The 24,525-nt window shown below is 46.9% G+C and overlaps 1 protein-coding gene across 4 annotated transcripts in view; it reads right to left on the bottom strand.

Annotated features, from left to right (window-relative positions):
* The window catches only part of NCAPH (non-SMC condensin I complex subunit H), a 36,274-nt gene that overhangs the window by 10,048 nt on the left and 1,701 nt on the right, over positions 1–24,525 (bottom strand). For all 4 annotated transcript variants that reach the window (XM_073023191.1, XM_008007974.3, XM_008007973.3 and 1 more), the window contains exons 2-12: positions 20,531–20,783; positions 20,285–20,375; positions 19,556–19,648; positions 19,104–19,242; positions 17,844–17,968; positions 10,205–10,394; positions 8,828–8,919; positions 7,791–7,993; positions 2,633–2,781; positions 1,591–1,697; positions 799–921 (exon numbers count right to left, since the gene is read on the bottom strand). In XM_073023191.1, the coding sequence (XP_072879292.1) occupies positions 799–921; positions 1,591–1,697; positions 2,633–2,781; positions 7,791–7,993; positions 8,828–8,919; positions 10,205–10,394; positions 17,844–17,968; positions 19,104–19,242; positions 19,556–19,648; positions 20,285–20,375; positions 20,531–20,783 (1,565 nt within the window). The remainder of the gene's footprint in view (positions 1–798; positions 922–1,590; positions 1,698–2,632; positions 2,782–7,790; positions 7,994–8,827; positions 8,920–10,204; positions 10,395–17,843; positions 17,969–19,103; positions 19,243–19,555; positions 19,649–20,284; positions 20,376–20,530; positions 20,784–24,525) is intronic.

Genomic DNA, 24,525 nt, shown 5'->3' with positions numbered 1-24,525 from the left:
TCGCACCATTGCACTCTAGCCTGGGGCAACAAGAGTGAAATTCTGTCTCTCAATAAATAAATAAATAAATAAATAAATGGAGAAAGCAAAGGAAACAAAAAACAACTAAAAAATTGTTTAAACTTCACCAAAAAACTATACCCACTGCCCCACTAAATTTCAGCATGGAGGCTTCAGTTTCCAGCATTCTTGCCAGGTAAAATATTTCCGAGTGTTTACTGTGTGTCCATCATACAAGCCTTTCCTTTTAGCTTTCTTTGCCTTATCTATTTGATTTCCTGGCAACACCCCCTGGCTAACACAACCCTCCTCACACTCCCCTCTTCACTGCCTAACGTCACACCCTAACACAACCCTCCTCACACTCCCCCTTCCTCAAAGGCATTGCCTAACCGTCACACTCTAACACAACCCTCCTCACACTCCCCCTTCCTCAAAGGCATTGCCTAACCGTCACACACTAACACAACCCTCCTCACACTCCCCCTTCCTCAAAGGCACTGCCTAACGTCACACTCTAACGCAACCCTCCTCACACTCCCCCTTCCTCAAAGGCATTGCCTAACCGTCACACACTAACACAACCCTCCTCACACTCCCCCTTCCTCAAAGGCACTGCCTAACCGTCACACACTAACACAACCCTCCTCACACTCCCCCTTCCTCAAAGGCACTGCCTAACGTCACACTCTAACGCAACCCTCCTCACACTCCCCCCTTCCTCAAAGGCACTGCCTAACGTCACACCATCAGCCACTGATACCTTGCGTGCTTAAAGGAACCAAGAAACGGGCTTACTCTGGTGCCTGGTTTGAGGTGGAGCTGTACCAGGGTGTCGACGTCGTAGTGGAAATCCGTAGGAAGGGTAGTAGCTCTCCAGTTCTGGTTCTCCAAAGTGGACTTGGTCAGAATAGTAGCAGCCTATAATTTTTTATTTTAAAAAGTGTTTTAGGCATTTTAACAATGGGCAAAACATCTTACTTTTTTAAAGCAGTTTGGTAAGGGTTTGGACAGCATGAGTCTACCATCACTCTCACAGTTCTATGTAAAAAAATGATTCTGCTAGCATTATTCTTTTTATTCTAAATTTGATTCTTTCTGCCACTGAGTTTAGGACTATTTCTCAATAGTGCCTTTAGGGAACAAGGAAGAATGAAACCATCTGTTTGCTCTAAGAGTTAAATTTGTACGGAATTTTAAAAAATTACATCTGAGGCCGGGCTTGGTGGCTCACGCCTGTAATCCCAGCACTTTGGGAGGCTGAGGCAGGAGGATCACGAGGTCAGGAGATCGAGACCATCCTGGCTAACATGGTGAAACCCCGTCTCTACTAAAAATACAAAAAAATTAGCCGGGCGTGGTAGTGGCACCTGTAGTCCCAGCTACTCGGGAGGCTCAGGCAGGAGAATGGCGTGAACCCGGGAGGTGGAGCTTGCAGTGAGCCGAGATCGTGCCACTGCACTCCAGCCTGGGTGACAGAGCGAGACTCCACCTCAAAAAAAAAAAAAAAAAAAAAAATCACATCTGAAAGGGAAAAACGAGTGTGAAGAGAATTTAAGAAAGTACAATCCTAATAAATCCAGTACAAACCTTTGTTTTTCTAAAATAGACATCAAAGTCAATATCATCTTCAAAGTCAATTTCAAAATCTTTCTTTGTACTCTTCTTTCTGTTTTCTGATTGGGAGGGAGCATCTTCTGCAGAGTGAACACAAATGTCAGCACGTCACTTCTGTGGCCTATTTACTCACTTCCCAAGATCTGCAGACAGCCTTATCAAGGCTTATCAAAACCACAAGGCGGCACCGTGTCTGAGCATCACAACGGTAGGAGTGCTCAATCACCACCCTCTTTTCACTCTAAACTTATCATTTGTGTTTTGGCTAAGAAAACACATCAGAAACGTATGCTTGGCTGGGTGCAGTGGCTCATGCCTATAATTCCAACACTTTGGGAGGCCAAGGCAGGAGGATCGCTTGAGGCCAGGAGTCCAGACCAGCCTAGGCAACGAAGCGGGATCCCGTCACTACACAAAATTTAAAAATTAACTGAGCATACTGGCATGCCCCTGCAGCCCCAGCTATTCAGAAGGCTGAGGTGGGAGGATGCTTAAGCCTGGGAGGTCAAGGCTGCAGTGAGCCATGATTTACCACTGCACTTCAGCCTGGGTGACAGTATGAGACCCTGTCTCAAAAGCAAAACAAAATATAAAACAACAGATGCTTATCCCTTTCTTTCAAAGAGACAATGCAAAACACGTAAGGTCAGCACAGCCCTTCAGAGTTCTACAGAATGCCAGCATGTGCAGTAGCACCTGTATGCCCTCTAGTGCCCAGGGGTCATGCCCACCCATGGCCCCTGAGTTAAGTCATGTGGATACTAGGGAGCGGTGTGAGGCCGGGAGCCCTGTTCTCCTGACTCCATTACGCACTCTTCTCACTCAGAGGCTTCCATTTTCACTGTCCCTTCATCCCAGGCCAGGCAAACTGACCAACCAAGAGGCTGGCTCATCTGTGTGCTTCTTTGACTCATTAAGAGACACAACAGGGCTGTGACTGGCATTTCTCTTCCTTGGCTAACTGCTGGTCATGAACACTACTTCTTTTCTTAAAATTCCACCTAGGATTACATACGTTTGCGTCGAGGCCTAAAGCGCCAGTGATCCGGGCCAGCCCACATCGACATGGTCCGAGGACTGAAATAAGAATATTCTCCAGGTTTCATAGACAGAAGGGGGCACATGGTCCTGACGTCTCCATCCCCGAGGGAAATCATTTCTTCCCTGTAACACACGTGAAATCATATTCGTACATGTACATTACATATTACAATGCTGCATTTACATATGAAGAAGCATGTCCACAAATGAGCTGCATTTCAATACAAATACTTCATTATTAATAATTCCTTTTACTTCTCAAGTACTTTTGCTTCCCTTAATTTTATAACAATATAATCATATTTATACAAGTACTCTGGAAGTTTCAAAGTGCACCATAAAATGCTGGTCTACCTAATCTGAGAGACAAGATGACCAAAGTAAAGAGAATTCTTTTCGTGTAAGAATCCACAGCTAGTAAAATGCCAGAGCTGGGAGCTGGACACAATTCCCTTAATCCCAGCCTCAGGATCCTTCCACACACAGGCTTCTTGCCACACAAGATGACAAACCCCTCATTTTTCACCATCCTTCCGTAAATGAGGGCTCCAAAAGATACCGCTATAGTTCCTATTAAAAGTGAAAAGAATATTTGTCTAATTATTTAGTCCCTCTAATGCTTTGGGGGCCCCCCTTGTAATCTGTTCGGTCATCCAGCTTTATTCTTTGCCGTGTGGAGAGTGTCTAAGTGGTCAGTGCAGCATGGCAGCTTCGGTTGGGTTTTTCACTCTTTCTACATTTTTAGAAAATAGAGACAGGGTCTCACTATGTTGGTCAGGTTGGTCTTGAACTCCTAGCTTCAAGCAGTCCTCCCGCCTCAGCCTCCCAAAGTGCTAGGATTACAGGCATGTCAGGATTACACCATGCCCAGCCATTTTTCACTCTTTTCACAGGGTACAAGCTTTCTCCTAAAGGGCTCCGACATGTCAGAAAGGACGCTGGTGCTGCTGTACTGCCCTCTGAAGGTAAGGTAACAAAGAAGTTTCAGAAGAGTGGCTCTGTATTTGTACTGAGCATACATATAATTCCCGTTTATATAAGCCATATGGAATAAGCTAAAAAGGCTTTTAAAAGGGGATTTTGTCTTTATATACAGACTTTTAAAAAACAAAAACAGGAGATTATATTTGTGTATTTATCGTGTAATTAAAACCTAATTAAAACAATTAAAATACACAATAAAAAAATCACATTTCTAGTCTGCACGGCCTAGTGCTATAGCAGAATCTGACACCTAGCATGTTATTAAGTAATAAATGCACTGTGCTGTGAACTCCAGAGGGAGAAGGAAGACAGTTTCAACAGCATCCCCGCTTCATTCTGATGGATATTATTCCATGAGGAAGAGTGACTCCCATTCCCGATTCTAGTGATGCAGCTGGACAGAGGCGCTGCAGGATTTTTGAACTGTAGTAATTCAATAATTCTTTTTTTGAAACAGAGTCTCGCTGTGTTGCCCAGGCTGGAGTGCAGTGGCGCGATCTGGGCTCACTGCAAGCTCCGCCTCCCAGGTTCACGCCATTCTCCTGCCTGAGCCTCCCGAGTAGCTGGGACTACAGGTGCCCGCCATTGTGCCCAGCCAATTTTTTGCATTTTTAGTACAGATGGGATTTCACCGTGTTACCCAGGATGGTCTCGATCTCCTGACCTCGTGATCCGCTTTACTTGGCCTCCCAAAGTGCTGGGATTACAGGCGTAAGCCACTGTGCCTGGCCGTAATTCAGTAATTCTTTCAACATACAATGCTATGTCACAGGCATCCTACCAGTACGAATTTCACCACTCAACAACTAAATGAATCCACCTATAGTCCAAAATAGTCTATCCATTTTTCAAGGCTGCCCACTTCAAACATCTCTAGTCCCTCCAGGAAAACTCTTTATTTCTTCTGTCTCCTCCCCATAATATCACAGGGTCCCTCCTTCAATTTAGCCTTGGTTCAATCCATTGCCCTAACACTGGTAAGATAAGGTCTCCTCCCGGCTGGCTCAGCACATCAGGCAGCCGAATGTTTCATTCTCGCATGCGTGGAGCAGGCTGTGTTTCGGGCTCTGACCCCTGACTAGGGCTTTAACCACAGTGACTGCCTTATATCAGCACGCTCGTACTACAGAAGGGTCGGCCAGAGAACAGAGAACACTTGGCTCCAAATGTTCTTGGGCTGCAGCGGCTGCTCCTGCTGCTGCACAGAGAGAGGGAGCTCACTCTTAGACACAAGCACTTTTGCACTTTTGCAGACCAGTCCTTACCAATGCACGTGCACAGAGAGCTCCACCTTTTACGCTATGCAGTTGTCAGGGTGCTGCCATGCAAGGACCAATGACACAAGGCATCTACACAACACTGGTGTTTAGCACTCAGCATTGTCCCACCCCACCTTCATCCAGAAGCCCCCGAAGACCTTTCAGTAGAGTATAATGGTTTTCAGCCCTGGCTGCAGAACACAATCACGTGGGGATGGTATGTGATATCTGGCCCCCGCTACCCACTGAGGTACTCAGCTGGTGTGGACTGGAGCCTGCCATCCAAAGCTCACTGCATGTGGCCAGGACTGATCGAAGGCGCTGGGTGGCACCGGCTCCACCCCATTCAACTCTCTGAGCCCGTTTCCTCATCTGTAAAATGGGGCTAATAGGACCTCATCATAGGGTTGCTGCAATAAAATAATTAATTTTAGGGATTATATAAATTTGTGAAATAACACACATAAGGCACCTGGCACAGCATCTTGCACAAAGAAGGAGCTCAATAAATATCAAATATTGTTATTATCACCTGGTCCCAAGCTTGCATTTTCATAGATGAGAAAACAAAGACCGCAAAAGGGGGTAACATTGCCCCACATCTCACGGCAAGATCAGGTCTACTCAGATCAAACACTCACTGAAATCCCAGGAAAGGCCAGCGATGTGGCAAGGGGAGGGGATTTAAGGATGGGTAAAACCCCAGACTAGAACCGCAGCCTCCGGCCCCAATGTACTAGGTAGGATAGAGTCTACGATTTTGTGCTATTTGGAATAGGGGAGAGAAGTGGAGACATTTGCTCAAAATAACCAGCAGAAATCATCTTCCAGAAACCAAATAAAAGTCTTGGAAGCCCTTTGTTATTGTCAGTCCCTCAGATGTCACTTCACTGTTTAAGAAAGTGATAGTTGGCCGGGCGCGGTGGCTCAAGCCTGTAATCCCAGCACTTTGGGAGGCCGAGACGGGCGGATCACGAGGTCAGGAGATCGAGACCATCCTGGCGAACACGGTGAAACCCCGTCTCTACTAAAAATACAAAAAACTAGCCGGGCGAGGTGGCGGGCGCCTGTAGTCCCAGCTACTCCGGAGGCTGAGGCAGGAGAATGGCGTAAACCTGGGAGGCGGAGCTTGCAGTGAGCTGAGATCCGGCCACTGCACTCCAGCCTGGGCGACAGAGCCAGACTCTGTCTCAAAAAAAAAAAAAAAAAAAAAAAAAAAAGAAAGTGATAGTTTTTCTCTGACATTTGAAAATGACATTTTTAAAAGAGTTCATCCCATCGACCTATCATTTCTCCCTTCTTAGAAGACAGGATGGCCGGGCGCAGTGGCTCATGCCTGTAATCCCAGGAATTTGGGAGGCCAAGATGGCCGGATCACGAGGTCAGGAGATCGCGACCATCCTGGCCAACAGGGTGAAACCCTATCTCTACTAAAAATACAAAAAATTAGCCGGGCATGGTTGTGGGCACCTGTAGTCCCAGTTACTCAGGAGGCTAAGGCAGGAGAATGGCGTGAACCCGGGAGACGGAGCTTGCAGTGAGTCGAGATCGTGCCACTGCACTCCAGCCTGGGCAACAAAGCAAGACTCTGTCTCAAAAAAAAAAAAAAAAACAGACAGGATGAGAATGGGGCAAAATCGCAGCCATGTGAATACTATAATTCTGGACAGCAGGGTGGCACTGGGCCTGGATGGGCAGTGGCACCTTGAGGTGCCAGATGCTCAGCGCTCCAGATTCCTACTCAGATTTTGAAAGACATTATCAGCCTAATCATTTCCCACAAGGGCAGACAAAAAATGAGCCTAGGAAAGACATCCAAACAGGGCTCTTGAAGAGATTTTTGTCATGGTGGGAAATTACACTAAGCAACTTCTAAGGTTTTAGTCAAACAAAACCAGCTTGGCTGTCCCCAGTCCCAGGCCTGCAAAGCTCTGTTATAGACATAGGAGTTTAACAGAGGCACTGTTCACTCTAATCTCATGAAATCTCCTACCCCCAGGCCCGTTCAAGACCTTTACACGACCGTGACACTAAACGGTTGTGGGACCCTGCTTCCAAATCAAATTTAGAATTAAAACAGCACTTATCTATTAAATACATAAAGGTCAACCAAGTTCTGATGATTTTTATGTTTACTAGGATAATCAAAAATTTAAATTACTAAACCAATTACCCTTCTCCTCCTCCAAATATGCTCAATTTTGTTGGTTGTTTTTGTTTTCGCTGCCTTGCTCATCCCCAGTCTGCCCATCTGGTAACCCGACACTGCCTAACCTCCTACTTGCTTACCCTTCTGATGGCAAATTGGAGGCTTAGAGTCACCAAGAGCCACACTATCAGCAGCGTGGACAAAGGGAGCGAGCTCTCTGCTCTCTGCTACCAAAGCGCATGTGGTGACAGCAGCCACACTGACGCCATTACTAGATCCCAGGTGCTTTGCTCCAAACACTTCACATTGTTCCAATCCTTACAAACTCCTGCAATGTCAGTCGTATAACCAAAGTGGCTAAGCCGACATTCAAAGCCAGGTGTGACTCCTCTGAGTCAGAAGGGCTCCGCTGAGAAGCTCAGCTGTCGGGTATGACACAGCACACCACCAGCCCAGCCAATCAGACATCAAATTCGATCACCCCAGCAGGAAATCTGTTAAGAACCGATAGAGCCCAGGCATGGTGGCTCACACCTGTAATCCTGGCACTCCGGGAGGCCAAAGCAGGAGAACTGCGAGCCCAAGAGTTCAAGACCAGCCTGGGCAATGCAGTGAGATGCCAGTCTCTATTTTTGAAAAAAAAAGAAAGAAAGAAAAATTTTTTTTTAATGAGAGAAAAAGAAAAAAGAACCAATGGAGAACTCCTATGGAAACACTTTCTGTGACTCTGGGAGCCTTACTGGCAGCTCTGAACCTGGCAGGGCTCCTTCCAGCTCCTGAACTCTTCATGATCCCCAACTGCAGTGCGGTCGGGTTCATCGTTGGCATCAAAGTCATCCCCCAGGGACCCATCAGGGACGTCTCCGCAGTCACTCTCAACTTCAGCGTTGATGTCAAACACCTGGTCATTCTTCTTAAACTTGTCTACCAGGGCCGACACAGACTGCAGGGACAAAAGAGGGTTCTCTAAGTCTCACTCCTGTAACCACCCCAAACCACCACGGGAGGGATAGCCTTCTCACCCTTAAATTTCAGTCTCCAGCCTCCTCCATCCCCGAGCCACCCTCCCCATCCCCTGCCGCCCAGACCAGGACTCTCCCGACAGCGCCGGGAGCCACCTTCCCCATCCCCTGCCCGCCCAGACCAGGACTCTCCCGACAGCACTGTGAGGAGGAAGCTTGTATTGTGCAGCACAGGACGAGGCTGCATTGTTGTCAGGTACATTTTGTGAAACATGAGACAGGATTCTGTATCCATTAACTACATGTTTGCAGAAAACAGTTTTCCTTGGAGACCACTTATTTTGGAAATTGTAGTAAGTAGGCTAAAGGGGGCCATGCTAAAAATACACAGAGGAAAGCTCTACACATGATAATCTCTCAGGAAACTCTGTGCCAAGGGACTCAACCCCAAAGAGCAGGAAATTCCTCAAGCTTGACAGCAGCCTCAGAGATTCGAGGCCACTGGGATAACTACATTCAAGAGTAAATCTAACTATAAATGTTCACCCAGTAATGTCAGGGCTGCCTTACCCTAGGACAGCAGAAGAGGGGACGTGAAGTTGACCCCGCAACTCATTTACCTCTAGAATAGTCCTGCTGGGGTTCACAACCCTACCCCTTCTCCCTCAGGGTTTCTGTCCCTACGGAGGTGCCAAAGGAAATATTTTCTGTAGTCCTGGCTAAATAAAGATGATGCCACAGTTTTGGTTCCCACTGGGCAGCACCAATCTTGAGCCAACTAACTGAAACCACGAGCTACTAAAAGCTGACCACACCTCATTATGTGTTTCACTGTCCCACTGAGTAAACTGGAACCCGGCCAGGGAAGGGCAGATCTGGCGATCTTCCGCACACTGCTGCAAGGGCGCTGGAGAGGATGGCAAGATCACAAAGAGAGATTAGAAGTGGGTCAAGTGCATTCCTTCCTCCCTTCAGAATGATACTGAGTGGCAAGAGAGACGAGAGGCACAGTTACCTCATTGTCCTCCAGCAAAGGCTCAAGTATCATCAGTGGCTGGCTGGCTGCCAATCTCTGTCCCTGCCTCTCCTGGGGCCAGCGGATGCACAGGCCACACCCACACTGGAGTGAGGCTCTGCACTGTCATTGCACAGTTTAGTAAAATACTAGAGGAGAAACCTAAAGCACAGACATTTGATTCTGAAATGAATTCCGTGACCTATGCTATAGCTGGGAAATGAAATGTTTCGTCTTAAAAATACACTAAGTGCATAGGCAATCATGTAACGGTACTTTATTTTTTGTCCCATACTAACTAGAGAAGACTTACTTCAGAGGATTAGAGCCCCAAATGAGAGCATAAACTTGGAAAATAGATTGTTAGCACAAAAGTTATACTAAACAAAATTGAGGCAAGAATAGAAATGACAAGAATGGGAGCTGGAACAACTGCACAGCCTGGAGGAAGAGTATCAATTTCATTCACCATGTAAAAATGACCGCACTTGAGATGAAGCTCAGCTAGAGGACGAACACGGCAGTGGAAATCCGCAGAAGGGGCAGCTCTTCTGGGAGCCCAAGTGTAGCTACTGCGCTGCACACACCTGGCCTCCCCACCCGCTGGTACCTCATTACGACATCCTGAGGAGAATCTCCAACTCAGGGGCGGAGGCATAAATGGGAAGGATGCTAAAATCTCTGTCAAGCCAGTATAGGGGACTGATAATAGGAGAGATCAGTTCTTAGACTGCTGCAGAGGAGTCTCAAAACAATTCACAATGCTCTCTTCTCCTCAGGGACCCCTGGATGGGGAGCAAATAAAGACAAAGCCTCTCTGGCTAGGCAAAGGTCTCTGTAAGTCCCCTTCCCAAGTACAAACTCTGACACTCCAGGAGGAATCCAGGGCTCCAAAATGTGACTTGGAGAGCTGACTGCAAACAGTGGGCACCTAAGGTATGGGGCACATCAAGACCAAGAGGCAATGGTTTACTGTTTTAGACTCCACGTCGCAGAGAAGACAAAAGTTAGTGGATTGCAAGGCACTCCCAAAAGAATACACAATTTGGCATTCCAGAGAAAATTTCTGGGTAATTTAAGCAACATAAGAGCATGATGGGCTTATGGTACCCCATGGTTATGTAAAAAATTCCCCAATGACTGAAATGTTCTGGTGAAAGGCATCCCTTGTACTTACCTTTTAAATCTGTCATTTCTACCCAACCTAACTCTGGCAACTCGAGAGGTTCTCCCGTGGAGAGTGTCTGGACATCAGAGGGGAACAGCAGCTCACTTCTGTAGTCCTGGCAGTGGAGCGTGGACAGAAACACCCCCGCTGTGCTGCACTCATCAAACGAGGCTGCCGTCTTCTGAAACATGGGATCAATCTGAACACAGGGAGAGAAGAAACTGAAGGTTTACGGCATGGAGCCAAGGGAAATAGAAACTCTCACGCATTTGGCCCCGCTCATTAGCAGGTGTATACAATGGACTGAAATATCTACACTCATGATCAAAAGTGTGTTTTTTTGTTTGTTTGTTTTTGAGCCAGAGTCTTGCTCTGTCGCCCAGGCTGGAATGTAGTGGCATGATCTTGGCTTACTGTCAACCTCTGCCTCCCAGGCTCAAGCGATTCTTGGGCCTCAGCTTCCCAAGTAGCTGGGACTACAAGTATGTGCCACTACACCTGGCTAACTTTTGCATTTTTAGTAGAGACGGGGTTTCACCATGTTGGCCAGGCTGGTCTTGAACTCCTGACCTCAAGTGATCCACCCACCTTGGCCTCCCAAAGTGCTGGGACTGCAGGTGTGAGCCACCGCACCCGACAAAAGTGGCTTTTCTAATTGATCAGATAAAATCCCGGTTCAAAAGAAAGGCTGGTTATAGTCAGGGGAAAAACATACACTGCTGCAAAAGACAGTACGTGGTGGCAAGTGTACACTGTGCCAATTGGCTTTTTTATAATACACCTGGATGTGTATCCTTGCAGCTGGTCTCCTTTTATAAGTCACTAACAAATTCCATTGGCTTAAAAAGCCTGTATGACAGAGCTAGTCACAGGCTCTACTGTTCTCCAAACAGAAGTATCTTCTAAAGTTTGGAAGAACATACCCAAGATATCCAGGCAAAGGACAGACAGAGTCAGTAGGGCTAGCTGGCCGGGTAAAACCTGAGAGAGGTTTTAAGAAGGTCCCTAAGACTGGGTCAGGAGCAGAAGTGGCATGGCCATATGACACCAAGCCCAAAGGCAAAATAAGGCACTGGGCATAAGAATACGGGCAGGGCAAGCCACACACATGTGTAGCTAGAGGCTAGAAGCCCCCTGGGACTCTGCAGGTGACCCTGAGACAGGAGATACGGCGGGGGGTTGGGTTCATGGGTCTCCCTGATGCCTCAGAACATGGCTGCTATCGAGCGAGGGGCTTGGATAGGACAACACAGATGTGGCTCCCTGACTCTTCCCTGGCCCCCTTAGCTCAGAGTCCAAGCTCATCAGAACTGATGAGTCCAAGCTCAACAGTGCTGAACAGAGTTCAGCTCCTGCCGTACCATAAGCCCATCTCACCATTCTTCATCCCAGAGCAGCACATTCGTCATTGCCACGTTCTCCTGTCCCCTTAGCCCTCAGGCAGTCACACATCCAGGTCGGTTACCTCTCAGTGCATCTTTCCATCCCCAGAGCCAGCAATATGACCCTTATCTCTGGCCTGTCCCAATTCCCATCCTAAAAATACCAGTGCCGTTACTCCTATTCCCTTCTCAAATGCTATCCAGAGTAACGGTTTCCCATCTGGAGGCTTGCATCCCTAGAAGTCTTGGGTAGGTAGTTAATGGAACTATACTCAGCACTTCAGCGCCAACATGGAAACTGTACATTGACCCACATTAAAGCCGAAAACACTGTGATAACGTTCCTCACTTGTGTCTAGAATTATATCATGTGTGAGAACAGAGGGATTTATATCCCTAAGCAATTCAATGGGACAGTAGATGAAACCTTCTGAAACAAGGGTCCGCAGTAAGGAAGGACCACAATAAAAGGCCTTGGAATAGACCGAATGATAAAGTTCAAGATCTCTTTAGGTGATGTCTAAAAGCAAATCCTTGGTTCTAGCCAAACTTGTATACTCTCCAGCTTCCTAATAAGAACCTTCCTGTGCTGTGGCTTTTGCTTTCACTTCTACTTAACACCACCTCCCTGGCAAGGTGTACCTGACAGACACCTAGCCTTTCTTCAAGGCCCAGTTCAAGTCTTGCCTCTTCCATAAACTCTGAGCCCTACCAACTCTGGTTTCCTACAGTGTATGCCTTGACCTTCCTTGCATGCATCTACCTGTATTATCCCGGTATGAAGAACTGAAGCATAATCACGTTTGAATCCGCTATGACGGCAAGTGTTCTGCACATGCTGAAGAGCTGTGTCCAAAAGAGATCAGCTCATATATAAAAAAGTGTTCTCAACTGGTCTAGACACACCCACACATTTGCTTTCTGACCTCCAAGAAAATGAGAGTTTACACCTGTAATCCCAGCACTGTGGGAGGCCGAGGCAGGCAGAGCACTTGAGGTCAAGAGTTCGAGACCAGCATGGCCAACATGGCAAAACCCTGTCTCTACTAAAAATTAAAAAATTAGCTGGGCGTGGTGGTGCATGTCTGTAATCCAGCTACTTGGGTGGCTGAAGCAGGAGAATCGCTTGAACCCAGGAAATGGAGGTTGCAGTGAACCAAGATTGAACCACTGCCCTCCAGCCTGGGCAACAGAGTGAGACTCTGTCTTAAAAAAAACAGAAAAGAAAATGAGAGTTTAATAAACAGTTGAAGCTTTAAATTCTGTTTGTGACAATCCATCCCTTTTTCTATCTTCCATACTCTTGGCGATTCCAAGTTTACGGCAGCTTACCGAGCAAAAAAGCTTTCCAGGACTGAAGTACTTGGCATTTCTTCATGACAGTATTCATTTCACTTGGCATAAACATACCACAGCCTGTCAGTATCAGGCTTAGAGGAGGCAGCCCTGCTTGCTGCTCTCTCCTTTCCTCTCATAATCATGGGAAAGGCCAATGCAGGCCTGGGAAACAGGCCGTTTTCCTCAGGCCCTCAGAATTGAGACTACCCGGTAAGAAAAAAGATGACTACAAAACAGAATTTCCAAACATCCTATACTTAATAATCCCTGATTGATTTGAACATTTCACTATAGAACCAAAAGTAAGAATGACAGTAAGGGCCAGGAGCGGTGGCTCACGTCTGTAATCCCAGCACTTTGGGAACCCCAGGTGGGGGGATCACTTGAAATCAGGAGTTTGAGACTAGCCTGGTCAACATGGTGAAACCCTATCTCTACTAAAAATACAAAAAAAATTAGCTGGGTATGGTGGTGCGCGCCTGTAGTCCCAGCTACATGGGAGGTTGAGGCACGAGAATCATTTGAACTGGGGAGGCAGAGGTTGCAGTGAGCCAAGATTGTGCCACTGTACTCCAGCTTGGGCCACAGAGCAAGACTCCATCTCAAAAAAAAAAAAAAGACTGACAGTAAGATAAATTCCAGATTATCTAGGAAGGGGAGAAAACAAGGAGAATTGGGGGAGGGAAGGGAAGGTAGAAGGGCTTTCTGGATCCTATGACTAATAAGTAATACCGCTTCAGATGTGTGTAGCATATAACCACGTTTAAAGACCTTGACATAGGCCGGGTGTGGTGGCTCACATCTGTAATCCCAGCACTTTGGGAGGCCAAGGCAGGGGGATCACGAGGTCAGGAGATCAAGACCATCCTGGCTAACACAGTGAAACCCCGTCTCTACTAAAAATACAAAAGATTAGCCAGGCGTGGTGGCGGTGCCTGTAGTCCCAGCTACTCGGGAGGCTGAGGCAGGAGAATGGCGTGAACCCGGGAGGCGGAGCTTGCAGTGAGCTGAGATTGCGCCACCGCACTCCAGCCTGGGCGACAGAGCAAGACTCCGTCTCAAAAAAAAAAAAAAAAAAAAAAAAAAGACCTTAACAAACAGATTCACTACTATAAAACCCAGATGTGGGTGTGGCCAGCATTCCCTGTTTTTACAGTATATGACAGTGAGATTCGTATGTCTTCCCAGGTCACACAGCTAAGGATGGAGGAACCTGGATCTGAGCGTTACATCATCTGCCTGCACATCTGGCATCACCCATGGTTAATGCTGACACACACAGGAAAAAATACAACTCCTCTCCCCACAAGAGCCACTCACTCTCGCCTCTCCCCTCCCTTTTAGGCCTCATTCTCAGTGACTCTCCTTCCTCTGGCCCCTCCCTGCCCGTGCACAGCAACGCCCCGCTCACCTCACCACTCAGAGTGGGCATGGCAAGGCCCATTTCCCTAGCCCCTGCACACTCAGTCTTACCACTGTCATCGCTGTAAGAACACTGGCATTCATCTCACTGCTGCCCTTTATCTGGCTTATTTATTAATTACACAAAAAGACCCAAGACACCCACAGTTCTGCATTTTTTGGACTCTAAGATCTAACCCCACCACGGCCCCCATCTCCCACTCCTCCTCAAAAACTGGTATTTCCTCAGGGCCCTCTAGACTCAGTCATGGGCAAAATTCTATCGCCCACTGAGTTCCTGAGGATTCTCTCCACCTACTTGTTCTCACTTATGTCTTCTCAATGGGGTTCTCATTTCACTCTCAAGGGGTGAAAACTGTTTCCTAGAGGCAAGGTGGAAAACAATCTTAGATATTACAATAATGTTTGCCTATCCAAACTCTACCCTATCCGACAAAATCTTATTCCTTAATATTTCATTTCAAGGAGAAGGAGTAGGCACAAAATATCTAAAAGGGTCTGAAGGGGCAAAAGTGATAAAAAAAACAGGCTGGGGGCACTGCTCCAACTGAGACATGGTGCCAGCCTGAGGATATGCTTCCCCTGCAGGCCTCCGCAGTGGCTGCTTTCTCTTCACAGCCCTCAAACCAGTGGCCTACAGGTGGGTTAGGTGACTGCAGCATCCAACTCTCCCCCCTCCCAATTTCTGATGCCCCCAGCTCTGAGTACCACATCAGCCTTTGCCACTGTCTGCCCATCTGCGTTGCAGTCATCTTCCGACTCCCCCAGGTCACAACCTGCCCTTCTTGGAAGATCTTAGTATTAGTTCATGGCTCATTACTATTCTCCAAATTTACTCCTGGTGTAGCTCTTACTGGTTTCAATATTCATATGTTGATTCATCCAGTACCCTGCCTCTTGGTTGATATCCTCTCCTTCAATGGTCTCCTTCATCCTAAGCAACCCAGGACTCCAAGACAGCCTAGTAAGACCCCCACCCCGCCTCCGCCATTTGTTCCCTCGCCTGTTCTGAGTTGAGTCATTAACCATGACTGCAACCTCTCCATACGTTCAATTCTAAGGGCCCCTCTCTGACAACCACCTCCTACATTTCCAGCTCACCGCTTCTTTCCCCAACACCAAGAATCTACTGATTATATTACTTTCCACTGCCCCTCATTCCCCTCTCTTCCCAGGTAAAATTCCCTAAGCAGTGGCTGCGACCATGCCTTTACACATGCTCTCACCTCCAGTGCCCCTTTCCAGCTGTGTCCTTTCACTCAGCTCAACAGGATCCCGTATTAAACCCAACTTTCTGCCTACTCCATGATTGTACCCACACAGGTATCCACGGCTGGAGAAACAAAATCATGCCGACAGACCTCACTTTAAATCCATCTGCTACCACCCTCAGGTAGACCCTAAGTTGTCTGACAGTCACACCATATCTCCTTAGTCCATTTACTCACCCACCTCCTAGAGGACTCTTTCCTACCCTTTCCCTCATATCCCTAGTGCCTTCTTCCCCCATCCTCACTGTAAGCTGATGACCTGGCTTCCTGTTTTAAGACAATATCCAGAAGGATCCGCCATGAGCGCACCCAAACAACACCCCTGTCAGTCAAGCCCAACCTGTGCTGTCCATTCCCTTCCCTCTCACCTAAGCAAGGACATCACCCTGGCAATTCTCCTTTCTGCTGCATCATCAATAATCCCTTCTCCACTAGACTGGTGCCATCAACAGAACATGCTGTCATTTCTCCCATTCAAAAACAAGATCAAAACTCTTGGCCTTACCTTTCCCTCCATTTGCTATCCCAGTACTCTGCTCCAAATTATAGCAAAACTCTTCAAAACAACTGCCTATATTCAAGTGTTCTCAGTCCTTTCCTCCCATTTATCATAAAGAATTTCAAATCCATAAGAATGTTGAAACAGTCATTTAAACCTCTGTGAAACTTCGATTTAGATTGCCCCATGGGTGGCATTTTGCATATTTGTTTCCACTTTCTATACATCTCTCTCTCTCTCCCCCCACCCCAGAGTTTTTTGACAGTAATCCTCATGACACTTCACCATGTGGCAGTTACTAAGCTACTGCCTCTCAGCTCTAAGCCTAACCTCTCTCCTCGGCTGTGATGCGGAAACTGGGACATTCAGCTTTGCCAGCTGCTGCCTATTAGGCTCTACCAAGAAGGGGCACTAGAGGGAGACTGCAGGCTCCCAGGGGAAGAAGGCACTTGCTCCTCTCTGTAGGCTGCATGTTAGGAGAGCGTCACCCAGCAGCGTTCCAGCCCGGCTGCAGCAGGGCCCACCTGTAGCAGCAGCTGAACCCCACGTGCAGATTTTCACTCACAGAACCAGCCTTACTAAGACACCAGCACCAGCCAGCACGCCCCCGCTCCAGGGTCTGGGTCCTGGACACACAATCCCCTCCCCCAAACTCAGGGACACTAGCACCAGCCAAGCCCTTCCCTGGAGGTCTGAGCTTGAGGTCCAGAGGGCCCCCTCCAAGCTCATTAGTGGCCTCAGGTTGCCACATTTGGCGTGGTTGATCATTCCCCACTCCCTGAAATACCTTCTCATTTGGATACCACGCTCTTCTGGTGTTCCTCCTACCTACTGCTGTTTCTTCAGCTCTCTGAACTCCTAACATTGGGGAAAAGGAACTCCCAGTCTTTTTCCCACATACACTCATGTCCTTGGTGACCAATTCCAGTTTTGTGACCTTAATTACCATTTATGAATGTTGTGGAGGTAAGAGAGAGAAGTAATCTAGTCTATTGCTAGTGGGAGAGTAAATGAGTACCTTTTTTTGAGGGCAACTTAAAATCCATGTCTCAGAATTTTCTTATATTCTCCCATACGAGTGCAAAGATAATAAGTATTAGAATACTCACTGAAACAATGTTTTTAATGGCAGAATTAAAAAATAAAATTGTATTAACACCTGTTTGCTTTAAATTAACTGTGCTAATTATAAATGAGGCCTCCAGTACCATTTGTTTAAGCAGATTCCTTAGGATGTGCTAGATAGATGATTTAAAGCTAGGATTCTGGAGTTAGACCACTTAGCTTCAACTCCTAGCTCACTCACTAGATGTGTCGTTTTGGGCAAGTCATTGTGCCTCAGTTACCCCTTCCTAAAATGACACAAGAATGTTGTGAGGATTAGATGAGTTAACACAGGTTACAGGTTTAAGGAAACATATGGTGCTCACCATGTGTACATTAAATGTTAGCTAACGTAACCACTGCTACATTTACTAGGATATAAAATTAATTTTTTATCAATTAGATTTCTCAGCAATTTGGAGTCTCTTCTCAATCATTCTGAAACACTGAGGGACTTACTTTTAGTCTTTACTGTCAAGCTAAAGGATGATAATGCAGAGATATCAGTTGAATGTTTTACTCCCTTGAGGCTTAAATGGGCACATACCAGCAAGGCAGCCTTAGCCCTGCCAAGTCTCGGCCCCTAAGGTTCTGAATTAGTCAGAAACCACACTGCGCACACAGTTCCTCACCTCACACTTCCGATCTGCTTCGGAGACATTGAGGTTGTTTATGTTCTGCTCGATGGTTCTGTGTAAGAGCTTCTTCTTTGGCTTTGGAGCCTTTTTGGTTGTTCCCATTTCAGTAGCACTTCCATCTAAAAGGAGAAATACAACTGTGTACTGCAAGGGCTGCTTTTTTTTTTTTTTTTGAGACAGAGTCTCGCTCTGTCGCCCAGGCTGGAGTGCAGTGGCGTGATCTCAGCTCACTGCAAGCTCTGTCTCCCGGGTTCACGCCATTCTCCTGCCTCAGCCTCCCGAGTAGCTGGGACTACAGGCGCCCGCCACCGCGCCCGGCTAGTTTTTTGTATTTTTTAGTAGAGACGGGGTTTCACCGGGTTAGCCAGGATGGTCTCGATCTCCTGACCTCGTGATCTGCCCATCTCGGCCTCCCAAAGTGCTGGGATTACAGGCTTGAGCCACCGCGCCCGGCCCAAGGGCTGCTTTGAAGCATGTGATGAACTTAACTTACTCAAGTTCTTCAAAACCTGAAAGAATGGTCGTAATTTAAATATGTGAGGCCGGGTGTGGTGGCCCACGCCTGTAATCCCAGCACTTCGGAGGCTCAAGCAGACAGATCACTTGAGCTCAGGAGTTCGAGACCAGCCTGGCCAACATGACGAAACCCCATCTCTACAAAACAGTACAAAAACTAGCCGGGCATGGAGAGGCACACCTGTAGTCCCAGCTACTTGGGGATGCTGAGGCAGGAGGATCGCTTGAACTCGGGAGCCAGAGGCTGCGTGAGCCAAGATCACACCACTGCACACCAGCTTGGGTGACAAAGTGAGCCTCGTCTCAAAAAAAATAAATAAATAAACAAATAAAAACAAAAAAACCCCAACCAAACAAAAAAAACCTGCAGTTCTCTCAAAACATCAGGCATATTTAATCTGCAACTTATGGAGAAACCAAACTATTAGATTTGGCTTCTCATGCAAGTCCATTTCCAAAGATTCCCAGATCAGAAGTTCCTTAGTTGGTGACGTTTACTCAACCTGGCATAAACAAAATATAAACGCTTTTATAAGGCCCTTCTCTTTTTCAAGGAAACATAACTTTAGTGTTTGAGTACCTTCTCATGTAAGACCATATATGGTTCTAAAAATGTCCTGTTTTCAACAAAATGAGATCACTGATTTTTGTGACCTTCTTCTAGTATATTACTCAAATAACTACCTGGTATGCCCTAACAAAAAAAAGCCACTTAAATCCAGATCCCTAGCCACCTACCTGCAACATGGCCTTCCACTTCTTCCAAAGATGGTGCATCTTTGCCCAGGCCCCCAAGGACTCTGTATACGTCGGCATGGACGGCGTCCACACGTACCGCATAGATCTTAGTGCTGGCATCCAGAGTGCCTGCAGCCACCTGGTCAAACAATCAGAGTGCACTCACAAAGATGCACAAAAAAGAACTTCCGAACGGGTAAAACACAGCAAGCTTCACAAAATATTTACTTGCCCCAAGGAAACAATGACAAAGATCCTTCTATGACTGATAGGGAATAAACAGAATATATATTCTGTCTGTATTTCATCAGTTTAGGAACAGAAAGTAAATTAACTAACATAACATCTAAATGAGAAGTCTCTCGTGTATTTGCAGAATTCAACTGTGTTATGCCAAATAGTAGAAATCATCATTTAATTCAGATGCAAGAGAAAGTGGACATCCTTCTTACTTTAAAGTTGGTTGGTTCGGTGTCTTTCTGTTTAAGAATCTCTGACATAAAATCAATCAAGTGCAAACCAAAAGCATTCTTGGTAGTGATTTTCTGAAAACAGAAAATTGCAGAAAGGATTATTATTTATAGCCTAGGCTCATGTAAATAATGCTGCTTTGAACAGAGGAAGCTAAGTCTTTATATAGGAATACCCACATATTGTCACTGACCTCTTTTCCCAAAAACACCTGTCAAGAGCCAAATCCTCACAGGCATGTCCTCATGTTCAAGGCTAGGGAATGACGGCACCAAATTTCTGAATGCTCAGTGTGAGCAGGCCCTGCTCTAAGCACTGCACACAAAGGGACTCACCCTCCAAACAACTTCATGAGGCAGGCACTACCCTCATTCTCCAGAGGACACGGAAGCAACATGGTTGGGTGGCTCCCACACAGCTTAGAGCATGTAGCCTCCAACTCAGGCTAGCTCCAGAACTCTACTGTTCACTCATGTGCCATGCTGCCTTTCCAGATACACGGCAGACAGCAGGCAGCCTCTCAGGAGGTGCACCATGGGTCTAGAGGAAACAGTAAAACCACCAGCACTTCTGGTGGAAACCACCAGCACTAAGATGACTCACTGGAGAATCATCATCATTGATTGTGCATTCTCTACAGAAACAAGATAGCTGGATTGCCCCTGTGATCAAGGGATCACATCTTCAGTAATAAACCAGCAGATACTCACATTTTCAGTAGACAGTTTGATGCAGGTGGAGTAATGTTCCGTAATCTGCGTGTTTGTAAACTTAGGCATAGTAGCTGAAACATCAATAATCCTAAATGGAAAACAAAAACAAACAACTCTGGCAAGAATCCATGATAGTTTAAATTTTCAAAACCTAGACCCATAAAGTTTTGTGGAGATGCCTGGACCTACGCAGCCCACATCAAGGCGGCTGCCTCCAGGAGAGCCAGCCCAGAAGCCCCTCACCTGCTGGAGGGGGAGGCCAACAAGCGAGGCGAGTCAGTGCTGAACTGCAGATCAAAGACCCTCGACCGCCTCCGCTGCAGCCGCTCCTTCTCATCGTCATTCTGAGGAAAGTCTTCGAGGACTGGGGTGCCGGGAATATTGAGAGGCGCCTTCCTGGGCAGGGGCATCGGGAACACCCGCTCTGAAGGGGAGGAGGCACTGTGGGGGTGTCCTCGGGTCTCCAAAGAAGAGTTATTCATTGTGGCTGGCAGTGCTGGAACAAAATTCTTGCTCAAGAAACCTTCAAGAGAACATTTCCTACATCCAAAGAAGACTTGAGCCCGTCACAGGAGGGGAGGTTCAGCACACACTCTCCACGAAGATCTTCTCCAACTCTAATACTTAATGGCTAGAACCTCTAGAGTTTGGGTTTCTGGGAGGTGCGGGGCGGGGGCCATAGGTTTCTGATGCTTCTTTGCTAATCGGGGACAAACAATCCACTCTGCAGCTGTTGTGAATGGAAGTACTGCACGGATATAAAGATGGACGATAAGCTCACAAGCTGGACAACAGACACATATAACCCATCATCAGGTACGCGAGAGGCAGACGCTGAGATAAGGGTGAGGTACGGGCTACAGAGTCAGACAGGCTGGGCTCAGATCCCAGCTCCTCCACAGCTCGGCAAGCAGAGAAAAAACAACATAAACATGTAAAACAAACCGAATGTTCCAAAGAATCATCCAATTACTTGCTAACTACAAAGGGAAAAATGTCTTTTACAATAAAAACTCTACCAGTGACCACATTAACCAGTCAAATGTAGCCTCACTAAAAATCAGTCCGAACGTTACTCATCTCTTCACGTGACACAATGTGAAATTCACAGCATCACCCAGGAAATATTTCCACCGAACACGTTTAACCTAAATTTAACCAACGAACTTTAGATTTTTAACTTCTGGTTTACGAGAAATATAAGGAGTCGAGGAACAAGTTAAATGATATCACAAGAAAACACTCAGACAAATCTAGAATGCAGGACAGTTTTCAAGAAAACTGTCTTAGTCTCTTAATTTAAAAGATAACCAAGGCCGGGCGCGGTGGCTCAAGCCTGTAATCCCAGCACTTTGGGAGGCCGAGATGGGTGGATCACGAGGTCAGGAGATCGAGACCATCCTGGCTAAAACGGTGAAATCCCATCTCTACTAAAAAATACAAAAAAAAAAACTAGCTGGGCGAGGTGGCGGGCGCCTGTAGTCCCAGCTACTCAGGTGGCTGAGGCAGGAGAATGGCATAAACCCGGGAGGCGGAGCTTGCAGTGAGCCGAGATCTGGCCACTGCACCCCAGCCTGGGCAACAGAGCAAGACTCCGTCTCAAAAAAAAAAAAAAGGCTGGACATGGCAGCTCATGCCTGTAATCCTAGCCCTTTGGGTGGCGGAGGTGGAAGGATCCCTTGAGGCCAGGAGTTAGGAAACAGCCTGGGCTACCGGGCACGGTGGCTGACGCCTGTAATCCCAGCACTTTGGGAGGCTGAGGCAGGCAGATCACCTGAGGTCAGGAGTTAGAGACCAGCTGGCCAATATGGTGAAACCCCGTCTCTACTAAAAATACAAAAGTTAGCTGGGCGTGGGGGTGGGGAGCGCCTGTAATCCCAGCTACTCAGGAGGCTGAAGTGAGGTAATCACTTGAACCCAAGGGAGGTGGAGGTTGCACTGAGCCAAGATTGTGCCATTGCACTCCAACCTGCGCAACAAGAATGAAACTCTGCCTCAAAAAAAAAAAAAAAAAAAAAAAAAAGATGCTTATTAGTATTAGTCATCCAACTGGGTTAGACAGGTGGATATCTAATCCCAGAATTTAGGGAAAGTTCCAGGTGAGAGGCACAAACTGGGAAGTCATCAGCATGTAGAGGGTATTCAGAGCCATAATACTAGATGAGATCACTAAATAACTGAGTAGAGAGAACACTTTAAAGGTTTAAAGAGCAGGAAAGCACTTTGGGAGGCCGAGGCAGGCGGATCACATGAGGTCAGGGGTTCGAGACCAGCCCGGCCAACATGGTGAAACCCCGTCTCTACTAAAAATACAAAAATTAGCTGAGTGTGGTGGTGGGCACCTGTAATCTCAGCTACTCAGGAGGCTGAGGCAGGAAAATCGCTTGAACCCAGGAGGTGGTGGCTGTAGTGAATCCAGATCATGCAACTACACTCTAGCCTGGGCAACAGTGAGACTCTGTCACAAAAAATAAATAAAAATAAAGAGCAGGGAAGAAGGAGAAACCAGCAAAAGAGCTGGGAAATGCGCAACTAGTGAGGTGGGGAGAAAATCAGGAGAATGTGGTATTCTAAAAGCCAGGTGAAGAAAGTATTTTTAGGGGAGAAGGATGTGATAAACTATGTAGACGAGGACTGAGAACTGATCATTGGATTTAGAACCTAGGGTTACTGGTGATCTTGACAAAAACAGTTTTCCTAGAGCAGTAAGGGAGAAAGCTGAGCTGGAGTGGTTCAAGAGAAGATGGGAGAAGAGAAACTGGAGACAGCAAACAGTGACAAGGCGTTCAAGGACTTCTTTTTTTTGTTTTCCCCGAGACAGAGTCTTGCTTCGTCGCCCAGGCTGGAGTGTAGGGGCGGGATCTCAGCTCACTGTAACCTCCACCTCCAGGGTTCAAGAGATTCTCCTGCCTCAGCCTCCTGAGTGGCTGGGACTACAGGTACATGCCACCATGCCTGGCTAATTTTTTGTATTTTTAGTAGAGACGGGGTTTCACTGTGTTAGCCAGGATGGTCTTGATCTCCTGACCTCGTGATCTGCCCATCTCGGCCTCCCAAAGTGCTGGGATTACAGCGTGAGCCACCTCGCCCGGCCTATTATTTTTTAGAGACAGGATCTTGCTGTGTTGCCCAGGCTGGAGTGCATGGTTATTCACAGGTGCTGTCCTAGCTCACTGCAGCCTCACTGAGCACAAGCAAAGTCAGCCTCCTGAGTAGCTGGAACCACAGATGCCTGGCAAAGTACCCCACTTCTCAATACACCTGTATCTTTCTAATTCACTCTCTCATTCTCTGACTCCAGTGATCTTTTTGTTTGTTTGTTTTTTGAGACAGAGTCTTGCTCTGTCTCCCAGGCTGGAGTGGAGTGGCTGGATCTTGGCTTTCTGCAACCTCTGCCTCCCAGGCTCAAGCAATTCTCTTGCCTCAGCCTCCCGAGTAGCTGGGACTACAGACATGCGCCACCACACCTGGCTAATTTTTGTATTTTTAGTGGAGACGGGGTTTTGCCATGTTGGCCAGGCTGGTTTCGAACTCCTGACCTCAAGTGATCCTCTCACCTCGGCCTCTAAAGCCTGTAGTCCCAGCTACTCGGGAGGCTGAGGCAGGAGAATAGTGTGAACCTGGGAGGCGGAGCTTGCAGTGAGCCAAGATCACGCCACTGCACTCCAGCCTGGGCGACAGAGCAAGACTCCATACCTATATATATATATATATATATATATATATAATTCTTTTTATACTTTTTAAAGTAGAATACTTAAAATTAAGATGAGAGAGTAGCGCACCTATCGGTAATGACAAGGTCTACGGTGTGGCTATGGTAGTGAGTGAGTGGTTATGGCCTACTTACTCTACTATGGTAGAGTAAGAAACAAGATCACTGAAACAGAGAGATGAACAAACTGAGAGACCTTAGGGAGAGTTTCCAGGTCTAAGAACCAGAAGGCCTGGCTTCAACTCCAGCTCTGCTGTTTACTAGCTAGTGAAATTTACGCAAGTAAATGCTCTAAGAATTTGTTTCATCCCCCAAATGGAAATAAGAATTTAGACCACAACTGGTTCAGAATTGATGATACAAAGGAAAAAATAATGTACAACATATTTAATAGTAATATATTGAAAACAGTGATACACAATAAACACGAAATGGTTGCCCATGTGAGGGAAGACGGAGTGGTGAACAGGGATAAAAGGGAATAAATAAAATAAAAGAACCTCATGTGTACCCTGATGGCTTC

This window comes from Chlorocebus sabaeus, chromosome 14 (assembly GCF_047675955.1).
Source record: "Chlorocebus sabaeus isolate Y175 chromosome 14, mChlSab1.0.hap1, whole genome shotgun sequence".
Taxonomy (NCBI): Eukaryota; Metazoa; Chordata; class Mammalia; order Primates; family Cercopithecidae; genus Chlorocebus; species Chlorocebus sabaeus.
Note: the sequence above shows the minus strand (reverse complement) of the source record. Positions and strands in the feature narration are given on the sequence as shown.